Source organism: Heterocephalus glaber, unplaced genomic scaffold, assembly GCF_053883595.1.
Source record: "Heterocephalus glaber isolate CG9 unplaced genomic scaffold, H.glaber_assembly_v1.0 deba00001569, whole genome shotgun sequence".
Taxonomy (NCBI): Eukaryota; Metazoa; Chordata; class Mammalia; order Rodentia; family Bathyergidae; genus Heterocephalus; species Heterocephalus glaber.
In genome coordinates, this window is record NW_028258354.1 from 2,522,436 (window position 1) to 2,549,238 (window position 26,803).

The following is a 26,803-nucleotide window of genomic DNA, read 5'->3' on the forward strand; positions in this document are numbered from 1 at the left end:
TTGAGAGGAGGACAACACATTTCGTTTTATTTCAATCAAATCACAACATTTTCTTTCCAGCTGCTGCAAAGTCCATCTACAATTTTCTATTACAGATCCACTTTTAAAAGGTTTCCTGTGACATTACAGCAAGCCTTTTTTCAAACAGAGGAATAGCCCCCAATTCTTCAAAAAATAAAAACTCCATTCCAGTAAATGGGAGATACATGAAGTCACAGTAAAGCAGACACTTAAAAGGACAGCCAAAAGTCTTCCAACAGTTTATTAGAAAGAATGTAGACATTTAAAAAAATCCCCACTGTCATGAACATAAATTGAGGTTTTTCAGCTAGGGTAAAAGCTGAATCAAAAACAGAAATAAAAAATCCAATAGTGTATTAACACCTTTTCATTCATTTGCCATATTGACAGTGCAAATACAAATCTGGTCTAAATGAACAGACTCCCAAGCAACAATGTACAGTTTTCTTCGTCCTCCATGCTAAGAGATGTAAAAGCTTAAGGGCCAAACAATACCAAATGTATAGGCTTCAAAAACCATCTAAGTTAAGGGCATTCACTAATTTTATCTAAGATACATCTGGAACACTGACAAGTGATCACTTACATACAATAATGTGAAGTAAATTTTTTGAAAAATAAACTTTAGTGAACAATCCTGAAAGGTACACCAGAAGAATGGCAAGTTATCATCAGTTTAAGGTGTCAGCCAATTTGTTTCAGCCACTTTAAGCCCATGTCTAAAATCTAAAATTTAGTTTCCTTTCCCTATGCTGAGAACTTCCTATCATGTCAGTAACTATGTTATGAAATTAAGGAGACTTAGATGAAAGAAAATTTTTTTTATCACAACTGCTGTTACCAAATGCCTAGGACCTCAACAGCTTGTGAAAGTCTGGGAAATGTTCATGCATAATGATAATGCCTCAGGTGACGTAAAATTGCCCCATACAATGGTACATTATCAACCCTTAGTGAAGCCTTTAAAAAAAAAATTTAAAAAGTTGGAAAAACGGGTTAAAGGAGGCAAATGCAGTATCTGCCTTTAGAGCTATCAATTCAGGAATTCTCTCAATTATGAAATCTTGCAGAGAAGTTATTTTCTTTTTCAAAATTCAGTTGATGACATTGCTTACTCCAGATCTGGCATTTCTGCAAGGATTTAAAAAACAGTATAAATTACAAAGGAATAATCTTCCAATTTTAAATTCTCACAGGAAACAGAATTTAAAAGTTCCCCAATAAAATAATTGCTTATCTTATTAGCTCAATGATTCACATTTCTATTTTATTTATTCAAAACCATAAAGATTAATCATTTTTCTTCAAAGAATTACTGCTCAGTTTGGTTTTTTTTCTGGTACTGGGAATCAAACCCAGGACCTTGCACTTGCCAGGCAGGCGTGGCACCAGTGAGCTAAATCCCCGGCCTTCAAAGAATTATTGTTAAAGTTGACCTCTATTTTGAGTTTAGTCTCTGATCTGAAACATCTCTCTGTAAATATACTTTTTATAAAGCCACTTACTTTCATCATCGCTGTCTTGTGAATCCTGCAGATGGAGAAATAAAAAGAAGTTATCAAGGTGATCAAATATTCCCTTGTTAACCGCATAGTTTGCTTTAAGAAGCCGAAGCACTGTATTTTTAACTAAAATAGCAAAGGCATATGGCTATTATCAATTTAATCATTGGATTTAAGACCTGGTTTATCTAAAGCAAATGGATGTATAGCTGAGGAGCTATTGCTACCTTCTGGTAAAAAGCTGATGTGTGCTTCCTGGTGAGAATTCAGCTCACCCTTTCAATCCCTCCTCTTAAACTGTCCTCCTCTCTTGTCATTCAATGAAAGGAAAAATAGCTCAATACATAGACCAATGGGCCAGTAAAGACAAACTCTAACCCTAAATTAAAATAATCTAATTTCCAAACCACACTGAATGATTTTCTGAAAGATATAAACAGGATACCAGAGTGGGCAATGTTAAGGAAATGACGTAGTCTCATCTTACAGTTTCACAATGTCCATCTGTTCATTATACTTCGACAAACTTGTCTGTTTTTATTTTATTTATTTATATCTCACTCTAATCAGTTGGCATTGAACTCACTATGTAGCCCAGGCTGGCCTCAAACTCCCAATGATCCTCCTGCCTCAGCCTCCCAAAGTGCTAGGATTACAGGCATGTGCCACCACGCCCAACCTGTTTTTGTTTTTAAAACTATGGTAACTTATATTCTTTGTCAAAGTAATCCATAAATTAACTTAATAGAATGAGATATGATGTCTTTCTGCAATGATTCTTACAAAATTTGGTCCCTTTACAAATGGTCTATAATCACAGTTCCTACTAGAAACTATCCATTAAAATTGGTCACTTTTTTTTCTTTTTTTGGTACCGGAGATTGAACTCGGGTCCTTCCGCTTGCAAGGCAGGTGGCGGAACCACTGAGCTAAATCCCTAGCCCCTAAAAATGGTCACATTTAAAAAATTGTATTTGGGGAAAAAAAAAAAAAAAAAGGAACCTTGAAGCTACATAAAACAACCTATAAATTCATTGTTTCTTACTATTAAAGTAAACAAAAAAGAATTCATAGACTTACATCATCTGCTCCATCTACTTCTGGTAAATCTACATCCTCATCTCCACCCATGTTGTTCATCATCTATTTGAAGTGTAAAAATTAGTTTTTAAAATGTTAAATTAAGCCCTAATTATTAGGTTGCACATTCCTGAATATTCAAGTCTGCTATAGGTTTCCACAAACAAAAAAATACAAAAGAAACTTATATACCTTCCTTACTGGAAAAAGTAGATTATAGGTAATTATTAAAAATCCTGGAAACGAAATTAAGACTAAGTTCTCCCTTTAAAAAAATGAAGTTATTACATTCACCCAGCAAGGTATCTATGAGAGAGAAATTAACCTCAAAATTCTGAATAGTGGTTACTTCTGGTGGAAAAACATGGGATCCATTTGCAGTTATAACATTTTGTAGATACAGTATTTGTGTATTATAGTAGTCTCATAATTTTAAATATTGTGAAGGGCAATAAATGATTAAAAATACCTTTGAGATGGCTAATTTGTACAAAAGGCTGAATATCAAATCAAAGGCCATATAATAAAGTTAAAACACCACAAATGAAGTTCTTCAGAAGTGCACACTGTGGAAAGTAGTCTTGAATACCTACAATAAATTAGGACTAATAATACAGCATATTTACACATTTACAAAGAGTACTAATTTACTATCTTTAGTTATTTATAATACAGCATTATTATTTAGTTGCATAGTTGTTTATAATAAAGCACTATTTGAAGAGATACAGGTAACCAAAGAGTAAACAACTATTATCAAATAGGGAAGGATTCATCTCAAGTTAAAAGCTATTCCATAATTATTTAAATTTTAGAAAAATTAAAACTATTTAAATAGTCACATACAACTTTATAACAAAAACTAAAAACTTTAAAAGGGAAAATTAGTTAGGCATGGTAGAACATGCCTGTAATGATAGCACTCTGGCAATATGAGGCAGGAGGATCTTAATTAAGTTCAATCCCAGCCTAGGGACTTTGTGACTCAGTAAGACTCTGTCTCAAAATTTAAAAAGAGCTGGGGATGTACCTCAGTGTGAAGGCTCTGGACCCAATTCTCAGTACCAGAGGGGGAAAAAAAAAGAAAAACCTTGGATTTTCTGCAACAACATAGCTGAGAGAAAATGTGCTAAGAGAAGTAAGCCCACTGTCACAGGACTACTTACTGCTATGAGGTATCTAAAATATCCAAACACACAGAAACAAAGTAGAATAGTAGCGGTGGTGGGGTGGTCAGAAGTTTCGGTTCAATGGGTATGAAGCTTTTCTAGCTTCATTAAGTTCCATACACCTCTTGTACCTACAGTAAATAATACAGTGCTCTGCACTTAGATACTTCAACAGATCTCAAACATGTTATAATCTCAATTAATAGTAATAAAAAAAGGCTGGGGAAGTTATTGGTAGAGTGCTTTCCTAGCATGAGGCCCCACTAGGTTAGATCCCCAGCACCATAAAAATAAAAAAATAAAAACATATTATGTCTGTAATCCCAACTACTTGGGAGGCTAAGGCAGGAGGATCACCAATTTGAACCCAATCTTGGTAATTTAATGATTTAATAAAACTATCTCAAAATTAAAAAGGGTAGAGGATATAGCTCAATACAAAGGCCCTGAGTTTAATCCCCAGTACTGCACTACAGAACATGTAACACACACACACACACACACACACACACACACACACACACACGCACGCACATCGTAGTCAAATCTTAGTATAAAGAATCATGGCGTGAGGATTTAGCTGGGCTAGGGATTTAACTCAGTGGTTTCGCCTCTTGCTGCGCAAACGCAAGGACCCAAGTTCGATCCCCGGTACCAAAAAAAAAGAAACATCATCGGCCAGGGATTTAGCTCAGTGGTTCTGCCGCCTGCAACCCCCACTCCAAAAAGAATCATCATAATCTAGTTTTCAATAACATAGATAACTGATAGGGTGTCAAGGCACTGCCGATTACTTGTTTGTTGTATTTGAGATTGAATCCAAGACCTCCTGCATGATAGACAAGGGCTCTACCATTGAGCTACATTCCAGCCCTTTTCATTTCAAAACAATCTTAGGTTTGCCCAAGTTAGCCTCAAACTTTTGATCCTCCTGCCTCAGCCTCTGAAGTAGCTGAGATTACATCTGGAACTGGTGCTTTTACATTTGCTTGAGCATGAAAAATGCTCAAAATGTAGGCACTGAGTACACTACAGCAATAGATAGAACTGAAAGTATTCAGGAGCTATTTAAGAAGTAAAACAACACAAAGGTAGTACAATAAAAATGAATAGTTATGAACTAGTGACTTTCACAACCAGGTTAAATCAGTCACTATAGGTGAAAACAGCACATCTGAGGAAAGTCACATGACTATTCTTCCCTCTTACTAAAATCAAGGTGTGAGGGCCATATGAGATGTTAAATAATTAAATACATGAAGCAGGAAATTAGCTCTTTAAGTGGATTTTACGGGTATATATTTAATTTAAACCTAATAGCCTTTCTCTTTTTTTTTGAGACAGAGTCTTGCTTTGTAGTGCAAGCCGGGCTTGAACTCACTATGTAGCCCATGGTGCCCTCAAACTTGCAAAGATCCTTCTGCCTCAGCCTCCCCAGTGCTGTGATTATAGGTGTGTCACCACACTCAGGTATCCTTTCTTGTTTGAACTATGCTATATAGTTCAGGCTGGCCTTGAACTCATAGTGATCCTTCTGCTTTAGCCTCCTGACCTGGGATTATGAGCATACAGCACAGGGGCTGGCTAATAACCTTTGCACCCCCCCACCTAATATCTTCTTTCTAATCAGCTTTAGTCTACCACATATAGTGAGGATGATTCTGTGTATAGAGATGAACCTTTTTTTCCCCTTTTGCCTTAGCAATATGTATTTGTGTGACATCTTACAAAACAGGTTTAGCCAGGCATGGTGGAATGTGCCTTCAATTTCAGCACTCAGGAGGCTGAGGCAGAAGAATCTGAAATTTTAGGCCAGTCTCAAATAGTGAACTGAAGGACAGTTGGGACTACACAGAAGACCATTTCAGAAAACCAAGTGTGAAAAACACACACACACAAAACAGCAAAAGCCTCTTTCCCTGTTTTTGCAACTAAAAACTCACACACATCTCAATATGAACTCAATGAGTCTTATGTTTAAAGTTTTTTTTGACTTTGTTTTCTTTGGTACTGGGGATCGAACTCAGGTCCTTCCGCTTGTGAAGCAGGCAGCAAAACCACTAAGGTAAATCCCTGGCCCTCATGTTTAAAGTTTTACATCTGTACTAACAATATAGCTACAAAATGCAAAGGCCGGGGATTTAGCTCAGTGGTTCCACCGCCTGCCTCGCAAGCTAAGGACCTGAGTTCGATCCCCAGTACCGAAAAAAAAAAACAAATGCAAGCCAAACACTACATTCATTACTCAAAGAAGAAAAATGGTTCAATCCTAAAATAACAACTAGCTGAGCTGAACTGATTCTATAGTTTAAATAACATTTATTATTATTTATTTAATATTAATTTACTTTAGAAAGTTAATTTTTAAAAAATCATTTAAGAAGTTAAACGTTATGATAAAATTACTATTAAGATCTCATTTGGTGGGCCGGGGATTTAGCTCAGTGGTTTTACTGCCTGCTGCGCAAGCCCAAGAAACCAAGTTCAATCCCTGGTACCAAAACAAAAACAAAAACAAAAACAAGATCTCATTTGGTGTTCTCAGTGTGGCCTTAAAAATAAAATTGTGGGTCAGGGATTTAGCTCAGTGGTTCCACCGCCTGCCTTGCAAGCACAAGGTCCTGAGTTCGATCCCTGATACCATAAATAAATAAAATTAAACTAAAAAGTAATTTTAAAAAAAGGTTATCTTTAATTCCACTAGGTGCTTAAAACCAATTAAAATCTATAGAACTATATGAGGTAGGGGATAGAGAATGCATTTAAAAGAACTTACCTCAGAGAAACGATCAAAATTAGACATGTCTTCATCAGAATCATCCTCCCAGTCTTTCCAATTATTGAAGTCCACACTAAGCCAATTAAGCTATAGATCAATATAAACATCACCCTATGATTAGGTTAACTTGCACTTTAAGGCATTTTTGAACTATAGGTTCACACCCATTAATGGGATGTGTAATTAGCACACCCAGGAACATGTGGTACACACATACCAGAAACAAAAACACCCAGATGAAAAAAAAAAACCAGCAAGAAAAAAAAAAAAAAACAACCAGCAAGTACATTTATAATAAATATGCGGTTTCACAAAACTTATGTCAGAGTTGTTAAAATCACTAGTAGGAACTATTCTCAGATACTTGAAAAAAAATTTTCCCCCCACTGGCTCCAAATTATATTCTCATGTTACAGCTAAGCAAAAGTCTTCTTTTATACAAAGTCTGTCTCTCCCTCTCTGTTATGGTGCTAGAGACTGAACCCAGGGCCTTGTGCATGTAAAGCATACTCTCTACCACTGAGATACCCTAAAGCATAGCTCCTGAATGCAGAAGATTCTACATCAACTAGTGACTGATTTTCGGACCATGTTGCTGTTATAAGGAAAAAACAAAAACACGAGCTTTAATACTTAGCTATGAAAATACTGTATTCCTTATTCAAACAAGTATATCTTTTACATTTAATATAAAAATATTAAACATTCAAAAAAAGAAAATGAAGACATACCTTTGCCCTTTCTTTTGTTAACCTAGGCCACGACTGGCCAGATTCTCCTTTTCGTAAACAACATAAAATTGATCTGTCTGTTCTTTTATGCTTGGAATCCTAAAAACAAAAGCCATGACACTATTTATTGCTCTAGTATCACTACAGGATAGAAAGTAGCCTGTCCTTCCTCACCTCTCCTTTTATTTATTTTTTCTTTAGAGACAGAGCCTTGCTATGCTGTCCAGGTTGGCCTGAACCTTGTAATCATCCTACCTCAGCCTCCAAGTAGCTAGGATTAGTGGCTTGTGCCACTCTTCCTGGCTTTTACCTCTCCTTTTCTCTGAAAGAACTAGGCCCTTGACTCCTAAAAATTTCAAACTCTCCAATTGCCACAGAACTCAAGACTGTAACTTAACTTGGTATCATTCTCTCTTGGCTGCATGAATAGAATAATAACTTCAAAAATTTAACTGAGCATATTATACCACAGAATGACTTAAAGATTCTTAGAAAGACAAGCCTTAAGTTGTGAGTCTAAACAGTGATAACAAGAATAAAGAGTATAGCTGGGGATTTAGCTCAGTGGTTTTGCTGCCTGCTGTGCAAGCGCAAGGACCCGAGTTCGATCCCCAGTACCAAAAAAAAAAAAAAAGAAGAAAGAGTATGAAGAGAAAGGGGGAAAGATACTGCAAAGTATAAATATATCTAGCTAGGTTCTAACTGCTAAACCAAAATTAGTGACTAGTGCTAAAAAATACTTGAAGTATGTCCATTTTCTCACATTAAATCAGGATTAAAGGATTAACACTGCTGGGCTGGGGATTTAGCTCAGTGGTTCCAACGCCTGCCTCGAAAGTGCAAGGTCCCAAGTTCGATCCCCGGTAACACAAAAAAAAAAAAAAAAGGAAAAGGATTAAGACTACTTACACTTGGATCAATACAGTGGAAAAGATCAATTTCATTTAAATGTTTAAAATTATCACTTCCTCCAAGACAACTGTATAACAGAGAAAGAAAAATAAGTAAGCTTCTTCAAAGATTAATTTTAACTGCAATGAAAAAACAAAACAAGCCGAGTATTCAGTCTTCTGAAATAAGATTTTAAACCCAATTACATAAAATAGTAAATTTACCTGAAAGTAAGTTTGGATTTTTCAAAATTTACATTAACATCTTTACTGTCTTCAACACAAAATTCAATGAAGACATAGTCCCTTCGATCATACCACTTTGCAGAAGCAGGCTGCCTACAAAGAGAAAAAAAAAAAATCAAACTCAAACTCGTTAACTGAATATTTACATAATCTATAAAGTTCAGTATATAAGTACTGTATTTTTCTACTCCGTTACATAGCACTGGTTATTTTTTTTTTTTTGGTACCCGGGATCGAACTCCTTGTGCTTGCGAGGCAGGCAGCGGAACCACTGAGCTAAATCCCCGGCTCCACCACTGGTTATTTTGAGGCAGTTCACTATGATTTAAACAGAAATTTTATTTTTACACTACTACATTTAAAGTATTAAGTCACTTTTGGAAGGGGCAGCAATACTGGAAAAGAACCCAGGCCTTTACACTGAGCTATATCCCTATCCCTCTCATTTTTGCTGCTTACACTAGGGATTGAACCCAAGGACTTCCACAAGCTAAGCAAGTATTCTACCACTGAAGAACATTCCCAGCTCTTTTGAGACAAGATCTCAACTAAGTTGCTAATTTGCCCAGGCTGGGTTCAAATTTACAATCCTCCTGCCTCAGCCTCTCAGATTTCTGGGATTAACAGGCATACGCTACCACGTCTGGCTAGGAAGTTTTTTACAACTTCATCTCTTACTCTTTTGTACCTCTATCCAAAATATACTAGAAGCCACCTATATTTGCTTTTTCTTTAGTATTGTGGTTTTCTTTTTCATACTGTTGGCTGCTGGAACTCAAACCATCTTTTTTTGGATTTTTTTTTTTTTTTTTTTTTTTTGAGACAGGGTCTCACTTTGTATTTCAGCCTGGCCCTGAGCTCACTATGTAGCCCAAGCTAGCCTCGAACTCGGAGTGAGTGCTGGGATTACAGGTGTACATCCCACACCTAGCCCTCAAACCATCTATTGAAATTAGTTTTAGGGCCGGGGATTTAGCTCAGTGGTTTTGAGCGCAAGACCCGAGTTCAATCCCCAGTACCAAAAAAACAAAAACAAAAACAAAAATTAGTTTTAAACTGAGTGTGGTTGTCAGGAATGGTGGCACACACCTTAATTCCAGCACTTGGGAGGCATCACCAAAAGTGCGAGGCCAGCCTGGGCTACAAAGTGAGTTCAAGGCCAGCCTGAACTACATGACGACTTTCTCAAAAAAGCAAAACCAAGGGCTGGGGATTTAGCTCAGTGGGTCCACCGCCTGCCTCGAAAGCACAAGGTCCTGCGTTCAATCCCTGGTACAAAAAAAAAAAGCAAAACCAAAACAACCAGGTATGGTGGTACACACTTAGTAACTCCAACACTCAGCAGTCTGAGGCAAGAGGGATCACTGTGAGTGAGTTCAAGGCCAGCATGAATTAAGAGACCCTGTCTCAAACATAAAAAAATATGCTTTAGGGTTGTGAACATAGCTCAGTGATAAGAGTATTTGCCTAGCACACACTAGGCCCTGGGTTTGATTCTTAGACTGCATAAAACAAAGAAAGTTTTAAAATGGCTAAAACCCATTAAAAAGCCAACACATTCAAGTATAGTTAATAGGCAATAAAGACTGTGTATGTCAAACGTATGCTGTGGTACATGCCTGCAATCCCACCTACTCCAGAGGCTCAGACAGAATGACTCCAAGCTCAAGGCAGCCTGGGCAACTCAGGGAGATCCTGGATCAAAATAATTTAAAAGGGCAGGGGATTTAACTAAGTAGTAGAGCCCTTGCCTAGCAAGCTTGAGGTTCAATCCCCCAATACTATGAATGAATGAATGAATGAATGAATGTGAGAGGAGAGAAAAAGATAGATTATATATGGCAGATAATTCTCTTTGTAATACTATATTTAGACAAGAGACAGATATTGGGGAGGCTGAGGCAGGAAGACTGTCACAGCCCAAGAGTTTACATCTCCAGCCTAGTTAGCAGTTGAGGGAGGGGGTGGTATTTTGCCTTAGCTGCCTCTAACTTTTCATCTTCCAGCCTCAGGTATTATTTGTGTGTACCACCATGCCTGCTGAGACTGTAGATTAATATTCTTTCATCTACAATATCTTGCACATACAGGCTATATGTTATTTCCTAACTCATTTTCTTTCCAAAACAATTATCTTCAGTATGTGGTGATATTGTCTTTAAAAGTATTTTTACTTTGTAATTGGTGGCAGGCTTTTTGGCTCAGCATTACAGCACAGGTTTAACATATACAAGGCCATAGGTTTAATCCACAATGTACGTACGTGTGTGTGTGTGTGTATGTGTGTGTGTGTGTGTGGGTGTATAGATAACTAAAACTCTGAACAATACATTTTAATAAAGTTTGTGGTGCTGGGAACTGAGCTCATGCCCTTGGGCATGTTGAGCATATACTCTACCATTGAGCCAAATCTTCAACAGATTTTTTTTCTGGAAGTACTGTACTAAGGGCTGAGCCCAAGACCTTCACACTAAGCTACACATTTCCAGCGCTTTTTATATTCTATTTTGAAACAAAGTCTTGCTGTAAGTCACTAAGTCACCCAGGCTAAGCTCAAACTTGCAATATTCCTGCCTCACCCTCTCAGGGTGCTAGGATTACAAGCACATGTCACCACCATGCTTGGCCTTATTTCCCTTTTATTAAAGTTCATGTGAGCATTTCATGGCATTATATTCAATAAAGGAAAACGAAATTCAAATAAGGGTACATAGGGCCAGGGATTTAGCTCAGTGGTTCCACCGCCCACCCCGCAAGCACAAGGACCCGAGTTTGATCCCCGGTACCAAAAAGAAGGGGATATAGCTGGGCATGGTGGCACATGCCTGTAATCTCAGCACTTAAGAGGCTGAGGCAGAAGGATTGCTGTGAGTTCAAGGCCAGTCTGAACTATACAGTGAGACTCTGTCTCCAAAAAAAAGGGGAGGGGGGACTTAGCTCAGTGTCACTGCCTGCCTCACAAGCCCAAGGTCATGAGTTCAGTCCCCAGTACCAAGGGGGGGGGAAGACAAAGGCAGACAGCTTAACATGAAGGCCCTGGGTTCAATGCCAAACAGACTTGGTAAAAGTTCTTTATGAGGTTCTGCTTTGTCCTTAACTCTAGGATGTGAACAGCACTAGAAAAATCATTTAACAGTTCGCATGCCCACAAAGCAGTATCAATTATTTTGGGTCCTGGAACAAGATTACAGCGTACAAGTGTGTTCACTCTTTTACGCAATTCCCAGGCATCTATATCTTGTTTGCCGAAGTATGTTACCCAGTAAGCATCAAGCTCATCTGTCCCATGTAACCGATGGGATTAGCAGCAAGCTGATGGGAGATAGGGGGCAGGGTGCTGGACCTACAGTGCTGGCAAGCAGCTGCTGCTACTGAGCAGTGGTAGAGGGTTGCACCTAGCGTGACAGTGGTGCTGGGGTTGGGGGAGAGTCTGCATGAAGCTGGAAAGAAGCCCAGCCTAGACTGGAGCACTAATTCTTTTATAAAATGGCAATGAAGGAATGAGGTATTTCCTCTTCCTTCTCTTTATTAACTTCTACTCGTGCTAACTGAATAGTACTTGTTCATTAGGGAAATTCCTTTACAGAATTCTAGCTTTGTTGTCGAAGAAAATGAGAGGGAAAAATTTTTTCTCAAACCTTAATGTGAGCATCACTGAGTGGTACATGGGGATATCTATCTCCAGATTTGATGTTAACACGTATTCCACAATACTACAGTATTTGTTTAAAACAAAAGTGTGACCTCAATCTGATAAACATGTAAAGTTTGATTACAGTCTATAGGAAATATGAGGAATATAGGAAGTTAAATGACAGGCCTGTCAGGCTAAGAAGTGAAAAATCTTGAACATTGCTTTGCAAATCATTGACATAAAGAGAAGGAAGAACTGCTTTAGACTAAAAGATACTTAAGAGATTTATGAAACAAGCACAATTCAAAATCATGGTCTGCATGTTGATTCAAAGGAAGTACTGGGCTGGGGATTTAGCTCAGTGGTTCTATCGCCTGCCTCAAAAGCGCAAGGTCCCGAGGTTGATTCCTAACCCCCCCCCCAAAAAAGAATTCCTTGGCTGGGGATTTAGCTCAGTGGTTCCACCACCTGCCTCGAAAGCACAAGGTCCTGAGTTCAATCTCCTGTACCAAAAAAACCCACAAAAAAACAAAGCAAGTATTGCCAGCTTGAACTATGTGAGTCCTTGTCTCAAAAAACCAAACAAGACATTTTTAAAAATGGAAATGTGAGACAAAAACCTAAGTACATAGGGCTGGCCCTAAACTACTTTGGGAAAGGAAAATAAGGATTAATAAAACGTGGCAAAAGTGTTATATCTGTATAATGGGTATATGAACTTATTATGCTCTTGATTTCTGTCTGAAAAATATACTTTATTGGGCTGGGGATTTATCTCAGTGGTGTCGTGCCTGCCTCACAAGCACAAGGTCCTCAGTTTGATCCCCAGTATCAGAAAATAAAAAATATTCTTTAGGAAAACCGACACAGGGCAGGAGTGTAGCTCAATGGTAGAATGTTTGCCTGATATATGCAAGGTCCTGAATTGGACTTCCTGTATAGCCAAAAAAAAAAAAAAAAAAGGCCTCTGGGGCTGGGGATTTAGCTCAGTGGTTCTGCCACCTGCCTCGCAAGCGCAAGGTCCCGAGTTCCATCCCTGGTACCAAAAAAAGAAAGCCTCTACATTTAAAATGACACTAAGTCTTCTTTTTTTGGTACCAGGGATGGAACTCGGGACCTTGCGCTTGTGAGGCAGGCAGTAGAACCACTGAGCTAAATCCTTGGCCCAGATGTTATTTTAATGAATGCTTATTATAAAATAAAAATAAAATCTACTGGGGAGAGGTAGTAGTGATACGACAGACAGACCTGTCATAATAATGGCTGACACTAAATAATTGGTACATTAGGGGGTCACTGTTGTTTGTACTGCACCCTTTGTGCTTAAAGAAAATTACACAATAGTCAAAAGGCATTAACTAACCTAGGGCTGGGGATAGTACTCAGTAGTAGAGGACCTGCCTAGCATGCATAAGTCACTGGGTTTGATTCCCAGTACCACAAAAAACAAACAAACCTGCTAAGAAGTTCTCAAATGTCTATGTAAATAAAATTCTGATCTGAAAATCTGTTTATAGTATTACTTTGTAAAAACCAAATTTCGGTGCTAGGCATGGTGGTGCATGCCTGTAATCCCAGCACTCAGGACACTGACGCCATGAGTTAGAGGCCAGCTTGGGCTACATAGTGAGTTCAAGGGCAGCCTGAATCATATAACGAGACCCTGTCTCAAAAAACCAGACGACGGGCCGAGGATTTAGCTCAGTGGTTTTGCTGCCTGCTGCACAAGCGTTAAGGACCAGAGTTTGATCCCCAGTACCAAAAAAAAAAAAAATTCAAGAACATTGTGCAAATCTATTAATTGACTTTAATAACAACTTTATAAATGTAAAAACTTTTCATCTTTGCATACAACTATGTAAATAATCCACTACTGCCAGGTGTAGTGGCATGTCTGTAATCCCAATGTTGAGGCTAAGGCAGGAGGATTGCCATGAGTTTAAGGACAGCCTGCACTACACAGCAAGACCCTGTTTCACAAAAATATAAAACAAACAAAAAAATCCAATACAATTGCCAACATAAAACAACAGTGGAACATTTCATGCTCTTCTGACAAGCTTTTTTTTACCCAGTGCTGGGAACTGAACCCAGAGCCTGCACACTGAGCAGTATGTATCTCCTCTTATCTTCCCCGCCATACATACATACACACACACCCACACCCACCAGGGGTTGCACTGACAAGGCAGGCGCAGGGCTAAATCCCTGGCCCATCTATTTTGTTTTTTTGAGATACTCAGCCTAGGCTGGATCTTAAACTCACTGCAATCTGCCTGCTTCAGACTCCTGAGTGCTGGGATCACAGGAGTGGGCCACCATGCCTGACTGTAGATTTTAATATGCTAATATCTGATGGGTTTTAATTCTGATTCGTAGAAAATTATAGTACTCTTCAGTTTAGAAAATGGATGCACCTGGGCCGGGGATTTAGCTCAGTGGTTTCGCCGCCTGCTATGCAAGTGCAAGGACCCGAGTTTGATCCCTGGTACAAAAAAAAAAAAAGAAAGAAAATGGATGCACCAGGGAAGCTAGATGGAAGTAATTTGCTAAAGGAAAATGTCCCATTATTGCGGTTCTTTGACAGCTTACTATGTGCAAAGTATATTTTATTATCAACAATTAATTCTTTAAGCCTTCTGTGGACTTGTAGGAAAAGCACATTATACATAATTTGGGAGAAGTTCATGAAGCTTAAGATTGAAATGCCAATACAGAATGAGAGCACAAATATCACAGGAGACAATGTCAAAGAGTTTACAATTTATTCTGTAGTTGGGTGGTTAAAACACAGAGCCAGAATACAGCAGTCTGCAGTCCCAATTACTGAGGGACCATGGCAGGAGGATCACTTGAACCAGAAGTCAAGATCAGCCTGGATAATACAGTGAGACTTGTCTCAAAACAAAACATCAAATATTAATTGTAGTATCAGCATCATTTTAGAACTCTAGAAGTCTTGAGGGGGATAAATTTTAATAGAGGTGCCAGTGGTGGCAGCACATGCCTGAAATCCCAGCATTTAGAAAACTGAGGCAGGAAGATGGCTATGAGTTTGAGGCCAGCCTGGGCTACATAATGGATTCAAGGCCATTCTAAACTACGCAGTAAGACCCTATCTCAAAAAAAAAAAAAAAAAAAAAAAAAAAAGGCCGGGGATTTAGCTCAGTGGTTCTGTTGCCTGCCTCGAAAGCGCAAGGACCCAAGTTCAATCCCCCGTACCAAAAAACAAAGCAAAACAAAACAAAAAAAACAAACCACATCTTGCCCTCCTCAAAAGAAAAAAACCCCAATCAGTAATATATATAGGGAAAAAAATAAACAAACCAATACGTATGGGCGTGGTGATGAATGCCTGTAATCCCAGAACTCTGGAGGCTGAGGCAGGATTATCTGGGGTTCAAGGCCAGCCAAGGCTACACAGTGAGTTCATGGCCACCCTTAACTACATGGCCAGACCCTATCTCAAACAAACAATAATACACATGCCTCTATTATGCTCTTCTCATAGAATTGTTTTGTTTGGTACTGGGGATGAACTGGGGACCTTTCACGGCAGAACCGCTGAGCTAAATCCCCACCCCCTCAGCTCTTTAATATTTTTTTCTCACAATAGTCAGGATTGGATTCTTTACAAATCAGTTTCTACATATACAAATATGATAAATCAAACATTAATATCTGAATTTGTTCTATTTTATTTATGTATAGATCCCCAGCCCTTTTTTATTTTGAGACTGGGTGTTGCTAAATTGCCCAGGCTGTGCTCAAATTTGTGGTTCTCCTGCCTTAGCCTCGCAAAGTGGTAGGATTACAGGTGCACCACCATGCCTGGATTAATACCTAAATCTTAATTTGAATCCATGGGGAAAATTAGGATGTTAAAATCTTGTCTAAAATATTATTTTGGGCTGGGGATTTAGCTCAGTGGTTCTGCCGCCTGCCTTGCAAGCACAAGGACCCGAGTTCAATCCCCAGTACCAAAAAAATAAAATAAAATAAAATAAAATATTATTTAACATGCACAAATATACTGGAGGATAGAGCAACTATGGTCACTTAGTATGTTCTACTTTGGGGGAATACACGACAGTGTCTCACTATGTAATTCAGGCTGGCTTTGAACTCACAGTGATCCTCTTGTCTCAGCCTCCCCAGTGCTGGGATTACAGGAGTGTACCACCACACCCAGACAAATATTTTAATATCTATAAAGCTTTAAACTGGGGATGTAATGCAACTGTAAAACATTTGCCTGGCATAGGCAATAAATACTGTTTGATTCCCCCGTACCACAAACAAAAAAAACAAATAGTGTCATACAGAAACTAGTAACAAAAAAAAAAAAAATTAAAAGAATTCTGACTGAAGCTCATAGTGGCACACACCTGTAATTCTAGCACTCTGGGAGGCTGAAGCAGAAATATTACCAGTTTAAACCCAGCCTAGGCAACTTAATGAGACCCTGTTCTAGTTAAGGGTAAAGATCTTAGGTTCAATCCCCAATACCATGTGACTGAACATAAACATAATTATAAATAACATTAAATTTAAAATAAAAGAATTTTTACTAAAGTTAACTTTTTTTTGTTTCTTTTTTTGGTACCAGGGATCAAACTCGGGTCCTTGGGCTTTCAAGGCAGGTGGCAGAACCTCTGAGCTAAATCCCTGGCCCCCCCCTTTTTGTACCAGGGATCGAACTCAGGACCTTGTGCTTGCCAGGCAGGTGGCAGAACCAATGAGCTAAATCCCTGGCCCTTTTTTTGTTTCTTGAGACAGGGTCTCACTATGTAGCTCAGGCTGGCCTTGAACTCTCCTTGATTCTCCTGCCTTAGTCTTTACAGGTATGTGCCACCACATAAGGCTTTAGGTTCTTTAGATTAAAAAAAAGAGAAGATGAAAGGTAGAGCCAGCTAAAGAGGAAGTCTCTTGTTTTGACCTAAAAGATCAGGCTGACCAAACTCTATTCAATAAACTTAGTATTCTTAAAATAAAGGACTCACTAACAAGTCAAAGATACTTTAAGGAGGGACCGGGACCTTGCTCTTGAGACAGGTGGTGGAACCACTGAGCTAAATCCCCGGCCCAGTTTATCATTCTTGATATATAAGTGAATGTATCCCTCAGATAACCTTTTTTTTTTTTTTTTTTCTGAGACAGTGTCTCAGCTATGTAGTTTAGGCTGCCCTGGAACTCTCAAGCAATCCTCCTGCCTCAGCCTCCCAAGTGCTGGCATTACAGGCATGTGCCACCATGCCTGGCTCAGATAACTTTCTCTGGTAGTTAGTACTTAGGGAAATACTTATTTCTGCAATACTGGGGATTGAACCCAGGGCTTTTGAACTAAGATATATCCTACCTCCTTTTTAAATTTTGAAAAATTTAGAGATCTAAAATAAAGAGTCTCTTTAAATTCCCCAGGCTAGGGTCAAACTTGCAATCTTGCCTCAGTGTCCCAGAGTACTGAGATTACAGGTATGTGCAGCAATTTTTAAAATAGAACCTACATATTTTATTAAGTAATGATTGTCCTGTCTTGTTAGTTCCTTTGTTATTTTGTTTTTGTCACAGGGTCTCACTATGAATATCTCAGGTTGGCCTCAAACTTCAGATCCTCCTGCTTCAAACTCCAAGTGCTGGCTATCACACCTGGCTGAAATAGGGCATATTTAAAACTACATTCAAACCAGGTGTGGTGGCACACACCTAAAACCCAGCTCCTTTGGGAGGCTAAGGCAGGAGGATTGTGAGTTTGAGCACAGTGTGAACAGTGTGAAAGCCCTGGACTCAAACCCCTGCCTAAAGTCTATATTTACTTTTTATACATCCCCAAGTATCTTTACATGTCAAGGGTTACAGAAGAATAAAATTATTAAAGCCAGAATCAGCTTTTGGGGCCAGATATTTAGCTCAGTGGCACCTTGCCTGCCTGGCAAGCCCAAGGTCCTGAGTTCAATCCCTGATGAAAAAAAAAAAAAACAAAAAAAAACAATGGATGGGGGCTGGGGATTTAGCTCAGTGGTTTCGCATCCTGCTACGCAAGCGCCCAGGACTCGAATTCAATCCCCAGTACCAAAAAAAAAAAAGGTACGGATTTTTATTTATTTTTTTAGGTATGGATTTTTAAAAACTAAAACTTGTCCACTGGGTTCTCACTTACAAAAAGAAATCAAGAAAACTGATAAATCTATTTCAATATGTAGTGAGGAATGAGACATGAACATTTTGCTATGGAAAAGGAAATAGTAAGCAGTTACACCATAAGTAGTTATCAAAATCCATATCTACAAATATCTGAAATCACAATATCTCTCACATATTTTTTGCTCAGAACTTCCAAGACACTTCACACTTTCAGTACACCACTAAAATTTTCTAGAAAGGTGATCTGAATGAAGGTTCTAGCCCCACCTGTGCCAAGGTACATTAAGGCACCATTAAGGAACCCACAAGACTGCCTTGGGATATCTGAAATCTTGAGGGCAATTCAGTATCACTTAAAATTGGTCAAGAGGGCCAGGGATTTAGCTCAGTGGTTCTGTTGCTTGCCTTGCAAGTGGCAAGGACCCGAGTTTGAACTCCAGTACAGATAAAAAAAAAATTGGTCAAGACACCAATCTACATACTGGTTTGAGGTGGTTCAGTTTCAACATCTGATTGTACTATATCTCTCTCCATTCCACTGTTTCATTTTCTCAAAACTGGGTTTATGGTGGCTGATATGATTTTAAAGAAGCTCACTTGGGGCCGGGGATTTAGCTCAGTGGTTTCGCTGCCTGCTATGCAAGTGTAAGGACCCAAGTTCGATCCCCGGTACCAAAAACAAAAAAACCAAGCTCACTGCTAGAACATATCCCTAGCATGCACTGGACCCTGGATTCAATATAGCACCAAAAAAGTAAATAATTTTGGGCCAGGGGTTTAGCTCAGTGGTGCTGCCACCTGCTTCACAAGCACAAGGTCCTGAGTTGAATCCCTGGTACCAAAAAAAAAAAAAAAACTAAATAATTTAAAAACAAAAAACAAAACAAACAAAAACCCACCAAAAAAACAAACAGGTTGTGGTGGTGCACACTTGCATTCTAACAACAAGGAGGCTGAGGCAGGAGGATCACCATGAGTTCAAGGCTCTATGTAGTCCAGGTTGGCCTCAGAACTCCCAGTGATCCTCCAGCCTCAGCTCAAGTGCTGGGATTATAAGCATATGCCATCACACCGAACAAAACTTTTTTTTTTTGGTGGTAGTACCAGGGATCAAACTCAGGACCTTGCGCTTGCCAGACAGGAGAGGTTCTACTGAGCTACATCTCTGGCCCTTGATGAGGCTCCTTTGTTAATTTACATTCTATGAGAAAGAGAAAAGTGGTTCAAGGTCATACCCCCAACCAAAAAGAAGCTTAAAATGTTTTCTTTCCAGCCAACTCTATGACCTTCCCATATTTCCTCTTTTGTATATTCTAACATGCCCAACAGTCTTAATTATATGAAGAAAAATTCCCTTAAATTCAAAATTTCAGACCTAGTAAGATCTATTACCATTAGCCAAGAAGTATCAAACATTAACAGAAGCAGTTTAGATTATGTCATAAACCCAAAATACAAAGACATAGTTTTTGGTTTTTTAAATTTAAAAACCACTTGGAAGGGCTGGGGATTTAGCTCAGTGGTTCAGGCGTAAGGATATGAGCTTGATCCCCGGTAACAACAACAGCAAAAAAAAAACCGCTTGGAAAATTTTGTGAAGTGGGAAAAAATAAGATTTCTATTATAAATTCCGAGTTCCAATTCTATTCTAGACATCTCAGGATACTAATTAAGTGCTTTGTGAATGGGTGTTTTAAGAACTCTTAAAGCTGGGCATGGGGGTGCATGCTTGTAATTCCAGCACTTGGGAGGCTTGAGACAGGAGGACCAACAATTTGAGCCCAGTCTGGGTATCAAGTCTCAGTTTTTCTGTCTCAGTTTTTCTTTTAAATGGGCTAGGGATATATGCTAGTGCAGCATGAAGGCCCTGGGTTCAATCCCTACTACCACATAAGAAAAAAAATTAATGCTTGCAATCTATGACATTAAAAACTTTAAAAGGGCTGCAGGATGTAGCTCAGTGGTGCCATGCCTGTCTGGCAACTGCAAGGTCCTGAATTTGATCCCTAGTATTCGAAAAAATAAATAAAAACTTTAAAAACACTTTATTAGGGCCGGGAATTTAGCTCAGTGGTTCCACTGCCTGCCTCCCAAGTCCAACATCCCGTGTTTGATCCCCGGTACCGAAAAAACAACCCCCCCCCCCAAAAACCACTTTATTAGTTCTAGGGTCTCCTGTGGGAAGTATCATGTCATCTGCAAGTGATAGTTTGACTTTTTTCTTTCCTATACATATCCTTTTATTTCTTTCTCCTGCCTGATTATTCTGGCTAAGGTTTCAAGTACTATGTGGAACAGGAATGATGAGAGTGGACACCCTTGTCCTGTTCCTGACTTTAGAGGAAAAGCTTTCAGGTTTTTCTTTTCCATTTAGTGTGATGTTGGCAGTGGGTCTGTCATAAATGCCTTATCAGTTTGAAGTAAGGTCTTTCTATACCCATTTTCATAAAAACACTTATGATTTGGAACTTGACTTACACAAAGATAATTATTCATTCTCTAACTTCAAAAGGATCTGATATGAACATTCAGATCAATAAAGTATGCTACACGTGAAGAACAACTGGCATAGAAAATCCAGGGCAGCACATTTCATTCAGCTTTGGAATATTATATTGGAGGAAGATTATTATTGCTCAAGGTAAGGTAGAACTGGCAACCCTCTGCAAAACCAGAAGTTCAAAGGAACACTAAGGAAGCAGCATCAACTTAAAATTTATCACTGCCAACCTAAACAGTTGATAATAAAAAGTTTAATACAACATACTTTACAGTAAGATACCACCCTGAATGTTTAAAAGGTAGGCCAGGGGCCAGGGATTTAGCTCAGTGGTTTTGCTGCCTGCTGTGCAAGTGCAAGAACCCAAGTTCGATCCCTAGTACAAAAAAAAGGGGGGGAAAAAAAGGTAGGCCAGATGTGGTAATACACAGCTGTTATCCCAGCACTTGGGAGGCTGAGATAGGAGTTTCACCAGGAGTTTGAGACTAGCCTGGAGTACATAGTGACACCCTATCTCCAAAAAAAAAAAAAAGAGGTATTATTCATGAAAAAAAAAATCACTAACTATATACAACCCCAAAATACAAAATGATAGACTACTAGAATTTATTTTTCTCCTAACACTGAGCCGTAACACTTTTTTCATTCATTTTGAGACAAGGTATCATGAAGTTGCCCAGGATTGCCTTAGACTTGTGAATCTTCTGCCCTCAGCCTCTTTAGCATCTGGAGTAACAGACATGTGCCAATTTGCTAGGTCAATTTTAGATTTTTAAACTAGGAAAACACAATTAAACAAGAGGATCAGATTATTAATTTAATAATAAAACGGCCTGCCAGAGATTTAGCTCAGTGGTGCTGCTGCCTGCCTTGAAAGTACAAGGACCCAAGTTCGATCCCCAGTACCAAAATAAATTTTTAAAAAATGATCAGAATTTAAAACAGCCTGGGGCCGGGGATTTAGCTCAGTGGTTTCGCCACCTGCTGAGCAAGCACAAGAACCAGAGTTCAATCCCGGGTACAAAAAAAAAAAAAAACCAGCCTGCACTCAAGTGATTTTTGTCATTTCCAGTTTCTACTGCCTTCTAGTTAAAGCCTAACTGAGCAGAAAGAAAAAATCCAGTTGCCAGGTTACAATGGTTAGAAAATCAACACTGAACCAAGGCCACCACCAGCTACTCTTTTCTAACTTAAGAGAAATTATGCTGGGCCTGTTGGCACACCTGCAATCTTTTTTCTTTTTGGTACCAGGGATCAAACTCGGGTCCTTGTGGTTACAAGGTAGGCTGCGGAACCGGCAAGCCTGTAATCTCGGCAAGCCTGTAATCTCGGCATGCCTGTAATCTCAGCACTTGGGAGGCTGAGGCAGGAGGATAGCTGGGAGTTCAAGGCCAGCCTGAGCTATATAGTGAGTTCAAGGCCAGCTTGAACTACAGTCTCACTACTAGTGAGACTCCTGTCTCAAAAAACAAACAAAAACTTCCTTTACTGTCACTCAGCTTTGTAGGACTGAACTCCCAAAATAAAATCAGTCCTTATTAACCTTCAAAACAAATTGTCATAGCATATGGCATACACTGAATTTTTTTTTTCTTACTATGTAGTTCAGGCAGGCCTTGAACTCACTATGTAACCCAGGGTTGCCTGATCCTCCTGCCTCAGCCTCCCGAGTGCTGAGATTACAGGTGTGTGCAAACACACCGGGCTTAAAATGGCATTTTAAAGACAATCATAAAAAAAAAAAAAAAGACAATCATTACTACATTACTTAAAAGGAGGAAGAAAAGCAAAAGCTGTTTTTATACAAATTTAAGTTGACTTCAATGTAGAAACCATTTATCAATTTTGAAGGGGGAAAATCCCCCAAAATTCTAAATACACCTTTACAGTAATACATATTTCTTGGAGGCAGCTTTCAGCCATCAACTGGCAGTATCCTAAAATTTGGGGGGGGTGGTTGTCGTGCTATGTAATCCAGGCTGGACTCCCAACTGGTCCTGATCCTCCTGCCTCAGCCTGTGTGCTGAGATTACAGGCACTCCATCACACCCAGGCTCCCTTATTTAACTCCCAGTCAAGTAAGTCCTTCCTTTCTTTTTTTGAGACAGGGTCTGGATATGTAGTTTAGGCTGGCTTTTTACACTGTGTAGCCCAGGTTGGCCTAGAACTCCAAAATCCTCCTGCCTCAGCTTCCTGAGTGTGGGAATTACAGGCATGCACCACCTCTGACTTAGTAAATCCTTTAAAGTGTATTACTTTGTAAGTAAAATAACTATTCCTTTTCAATTGTTCTCCACAGAGAACTATTTAGAGCAGTTAGGATCCTCTCCTCTCCCCTTAAACTATAAAATCAGTTCTCACATCTGAAAAATTAAGTATTTTCCTGAAAAGCATGGAAGGGCTGGAAAAGGCTATGGTTTGAGTTCTTAATTGGTTAAAATCCTTTAACACAACAAAGATATGGCTGCTAGAGACTCTGTAATTACCTCAACGTAAATTTTAGCTCTTTAAGCAACAAAAAGTTAATCACACACCTAGTTCTTTCTAAGAGAATAAGGGGACCTCACCTAAGACTTTATGTGAAACACACAAGCACACATGGTCCACAAGTCTCTCTGGACACGTGCAGTACTACCCGCTTCATGATAACTCCTGGCTGCCAAGGAAGCGGTTGAGTTTTAGCAACCTGAACAGTTTTTTAGGAGACGGGAGTTAGTAAGCAGTTTGGAGAGACCCATACTCCAAAAACCCAGGGAGACGGGGGAAGCAAGCTGCAGTGCCGGCTAGGCCTCCCTGTGGTCGCCTGGCAGGCCCGCGCAGGGCCGCGTGGTGCCGCGGGCCCAGAGTCCGCGCAGCCCCCACCACAGGTGCGCCCGGCCCAGCGTGGCCACCGCGGGGTCCACACCTCCAGCATCCGCCTGGCTGCGCGCTCCCAGCGCCTCAGGGCCTAGCGCTAAGTTGCGGAGTTAGGACCGACCCGGGCCGCCCAAGGGGGGAAAGTAGGGTTTCGGACATCGGCAAGCTGAGGAACCGTTCAGAGGTGGGGGAAACGGTCATTTGGGGCAAAAATGTCCTCCACTCGCCAACAGTAACCGGAACGAAGACCTAGGACCTCCCACTCCAAGGCCAGGGACGACCGCCCCACTGAGAAGCCCAAAGGGCCGCATGCGGGGGAAGGGCGGGCAGCTCCTTGCTTCCCGGCAGCGCGGGAGCCCCCCGTGCGGCCTGGCCTCACTCCGGGGCGACATTCCCTCGGCGGGATGTCGCACTCACATTGTGAACGGGGCAGGGGGACGGGCGAGCGGGTGGGCGGGCCTCTAGCGGCGTCTGCTGGGGAATCGATTCCTCTCCGGTGGCGACTCGGCGTTGTCTCCCCTGGTCGCGGCCTCTGCTCGCTCCCCTCAGGCGACGGCGACGGCGGGCTCGACCTGGCTCCCCACAATGCACCGCGCAGAGAGAGCGACTCTTTGGTCGCAGAGAAGAGGAAAGTGTAGGAAAAGGGGCGCGAGGACGGAGAAAGAACGTGCGTGCGTGAGAGCGAGGGGTGGTGAGGCCGGGCGGCGGCTGGTGACGCAGCAAAATGCCCGGGCCGAACGTCGCGCGTGCGCAGTCTTTGTTTTCAGGCTCTCCTGCGCGGCTTTCTAGAGATATCTACGGAAAGGGCGGGGCCTCCCAGCTCCTTCGCGAGGCTTCCTGGCGCCAGCCCCACCCTTCGGTGCTCACCCCCCACCTTCCCCGCACGCCTCATTCCCGCCTCTCCTTCCGCACTCCCCTCTCGTGTTAGGCAACCGTTGGCTTCCTAACCGCCCGGCGATGCGCTGCGGGCGGGTTCCCGGAGCGCTGTTCGCATTGCCTGAGGAAAGCTGATGCGAAGGGACGTAGAGTCAGGAGCCTTGATAAGTGAACTGAAGCATTGGTTACTCAGGCCACTGAGGAAAAGGTCTTTCGCAAAAAGATGCGAAAAACCGGTGCTGCTGAAAGTGGCGAAGGGCTAACTTGAGAATTGGGCCTGGAGCTGCCAGCGTTCGCCCTGGTCTTGAGGGCTGGAGCCCCCGTCCCGGACTGCGGAAGGACGTTCGCCCTTGGGAGCGGCCTTTGCTCCAACGTTGAGACGCTAGTACTGACGGTGGGACAGGAAGGGTCATTAAGGAGAGTGGAACTTGCAGTCTCCGGGACGCCGATTGGCACAGGGGTCCCCCATCTGCTGTACTCCTCTAGCTCTTGAGCGGTGGCTGTGCGCAGTGCTCTGGGCTGAGGTCCAGAGAAAATCAAGACAGTTCTTGCTCACCAAAGACCCCCAATGGTGGAGGAAAGGCCACACCAGTGCAGCGCTATTTAGAACACGGAGGCCTGGGGCCGGGGATTTAGCTCAGTGCTTCCACCACCTGCCTTGCAAGCTCAAGGTCCCGAGTTCGCTGCCTGGTATTAAAAAACAAAAACACGGAAGCCCAAAGAAACTGCCAGAAAGCGCTTGGAAATGCGTTTGGGGCGTCATATTACATTATAAGGTGTTAGTGGTACTGCGGAATTTGGATCCTAGGCACCAATTACACAAAAAGAGGAGGTGAAGCCTGCGTGTGGTGATGCACACCTGTAATCCCAGCACCTTGGGAGGGTACAATAAAATGATTCAAGCCCAGGGTAGGAGACCTAGCAAGACCCTGTCACAAAAGTTCAAAAAGGGCTGGGGCTGTACCTCAGTGTGAAGACCCTGAATTCAGTCCCTAATATAAAACAGTCCCTGTACTGTTCATTTTTTCCCAATTGAATTAAAAGTGTAAATACCATAACTCAATTTGGACAAAGCCAAAACCTGACAGTTTTGCAGATTAGATTTGATCTGCAGGCCCTAATTTGCCAGTGTTTGGCCTAGCAAATCCAAAAAAATAATTCAAGGTAAATTTTGATGGTATTTGCCTGTAATCCCAAACTCAGAAGGTGACACAGGAAGATCGAAAATTCAAGACCAGCCTAGACAAAAATAAATTTAAAAATCCAGGTGTGATGCCACACACCTGAAATCCTAGCACCCTGGGAAGCTAAAACCTAAGGGATGCCCAAATTGGCCTGGTGGTGCAAGGCCATAATCCCAGCGTTTGGGAGCCTGAGGCAAGAGGATTGCAGCAAGTTCAAGGCCAGGCTGAGCTACATAGTTCAATGCTAGTCAGAATTACGTAGTGAGAGTCTGTCCAAAAGAAAAAAAAGAAACAAAATCAAAGCTGGAGCCCAGCCTGAGTTATTTAGCTTAGTATAAAGGCCCTGAGTTCAATCCCTAGTGCCAGGCAGAATGGGGGGGGGGGGGGAAGGTAGGTCACAATCAAATAATGTAATGGCACTGAATATCAGTTTGTGTTCATCTTGTATCTCTGATGGGAAGCTACTGAAGTTTTTTAAAAGTACACCTAGGGGCTGAGGATTTAGCTCAGTGGTTCGATGCCTGTTGCACAAGCACAAGGACCCCAGTTCGATCCCTGGTACCAAAAAATAAAGTAACACTCTTGGGCCAGGGATTTAGCTTGGTGGTTCCACTGCCTGTCTCTTAAGTGCAAGATCCAGAGTTTGATTCCCCGGTACCAAAAAAAAATAAAGTAACACTTAAAAAAATAAAGTTTTCTTGTTTTCTGGAAATAGTTTGCTAACAAGATATAAAACATGAAGCTGATCATGGTGGCCCAGGCCTATAGTCCTAGCACTCAGGAGGCAGAGGTAGAAGGCTCACCATGAATTCTATGGCAGCCTGGGCTACATAGTTCAAAGCTAACCTGGACTGCAGAGTGAGACCCTGTCTCAAAAAAATAAAAGGGTGGGTGGGCCGGGGATTTAACTCAGTGGTTTCGCCTCCTGCTGCGCAAGCGGAAGGACCCAATTTCAATACCCCAGTACAAAAAAAAAGGCTGGGTATGGTAGCACATCCCTGTAATCTCAGCACTAGGAAGGCTGAGACAGGAAGATCATAGTGAGTTTGAGCCCAGTCTGAGCTACATAGTTCAAGGCCAGTCTGAATTACACAGCCAGACCCTGTCTCTTTCACACACACATACAAGACCCGCCTCGGGTATGTGGTGAGACCCTGTCTCAAACACAAAACAACAAAATAAGAAAGTTTT

The 26,803-nt window shown here is 41.0% G+C and overlaps 1 protein-coding gene across 2 annotated transcripts; it reads right to left on the reverse strand.

Moving 5' to 3' along the window:
* Window positions 1-25,881, reverse strand: Ptges3 (prostaglandin E synthase 3). 2 transcript variants are annotated; one of them, XM_004861276.4, is made up of 8 exons: window positions 23,970-25,881; window positions 8,398-8,511; window positions 8,192-8,261; window positions 7,283-7,381; window positions 6,549-6,638; window positions 2,604-2,666; window positions 1,527-1,551; window positions 1-1,152 (listed from the first exon to the last, which is right to left on the reverse strand). In XM_004861276.4, coding segments are annotated over exons 1-8 (483 nt in total). In that variant the 5' UTR covers window positions 23,972-25,881; the 3' UTR covers window positions 1-1,132. The 2 variants fall into 2 exon arrangements, with proteins under 2 accessions (XP_004861333.1, XP_021097082.1); XM_021241423.2 differs by lacking the exon at window positions 2,604-2,666.
* Window positions 25,882-26,803: the final 922 nt, after the last annotated feature.

What these genes read in the sequence shown, in the direction of transcription:
- Ptges3 (XM_004861276.4), bottom strand. An exon ending in TCCACTGTATTGATCCAAGT is followed by an intron (nt 7,382 to 8,191) that starts GTAAGTAGTCTT and finishes TTTTGTTTTTAG; the next exon opens with GATTCCAAGCATAAAAGAAC. An exon ending in ATTTTGATCGTTTCTCTGAG is followed by an intron (nt 2,667 to 6,548) that starts GTAAGTTCTTTT and finishes CACTTCAAATAG; the next exon opens with ATGATGAACAACATGGGTGG.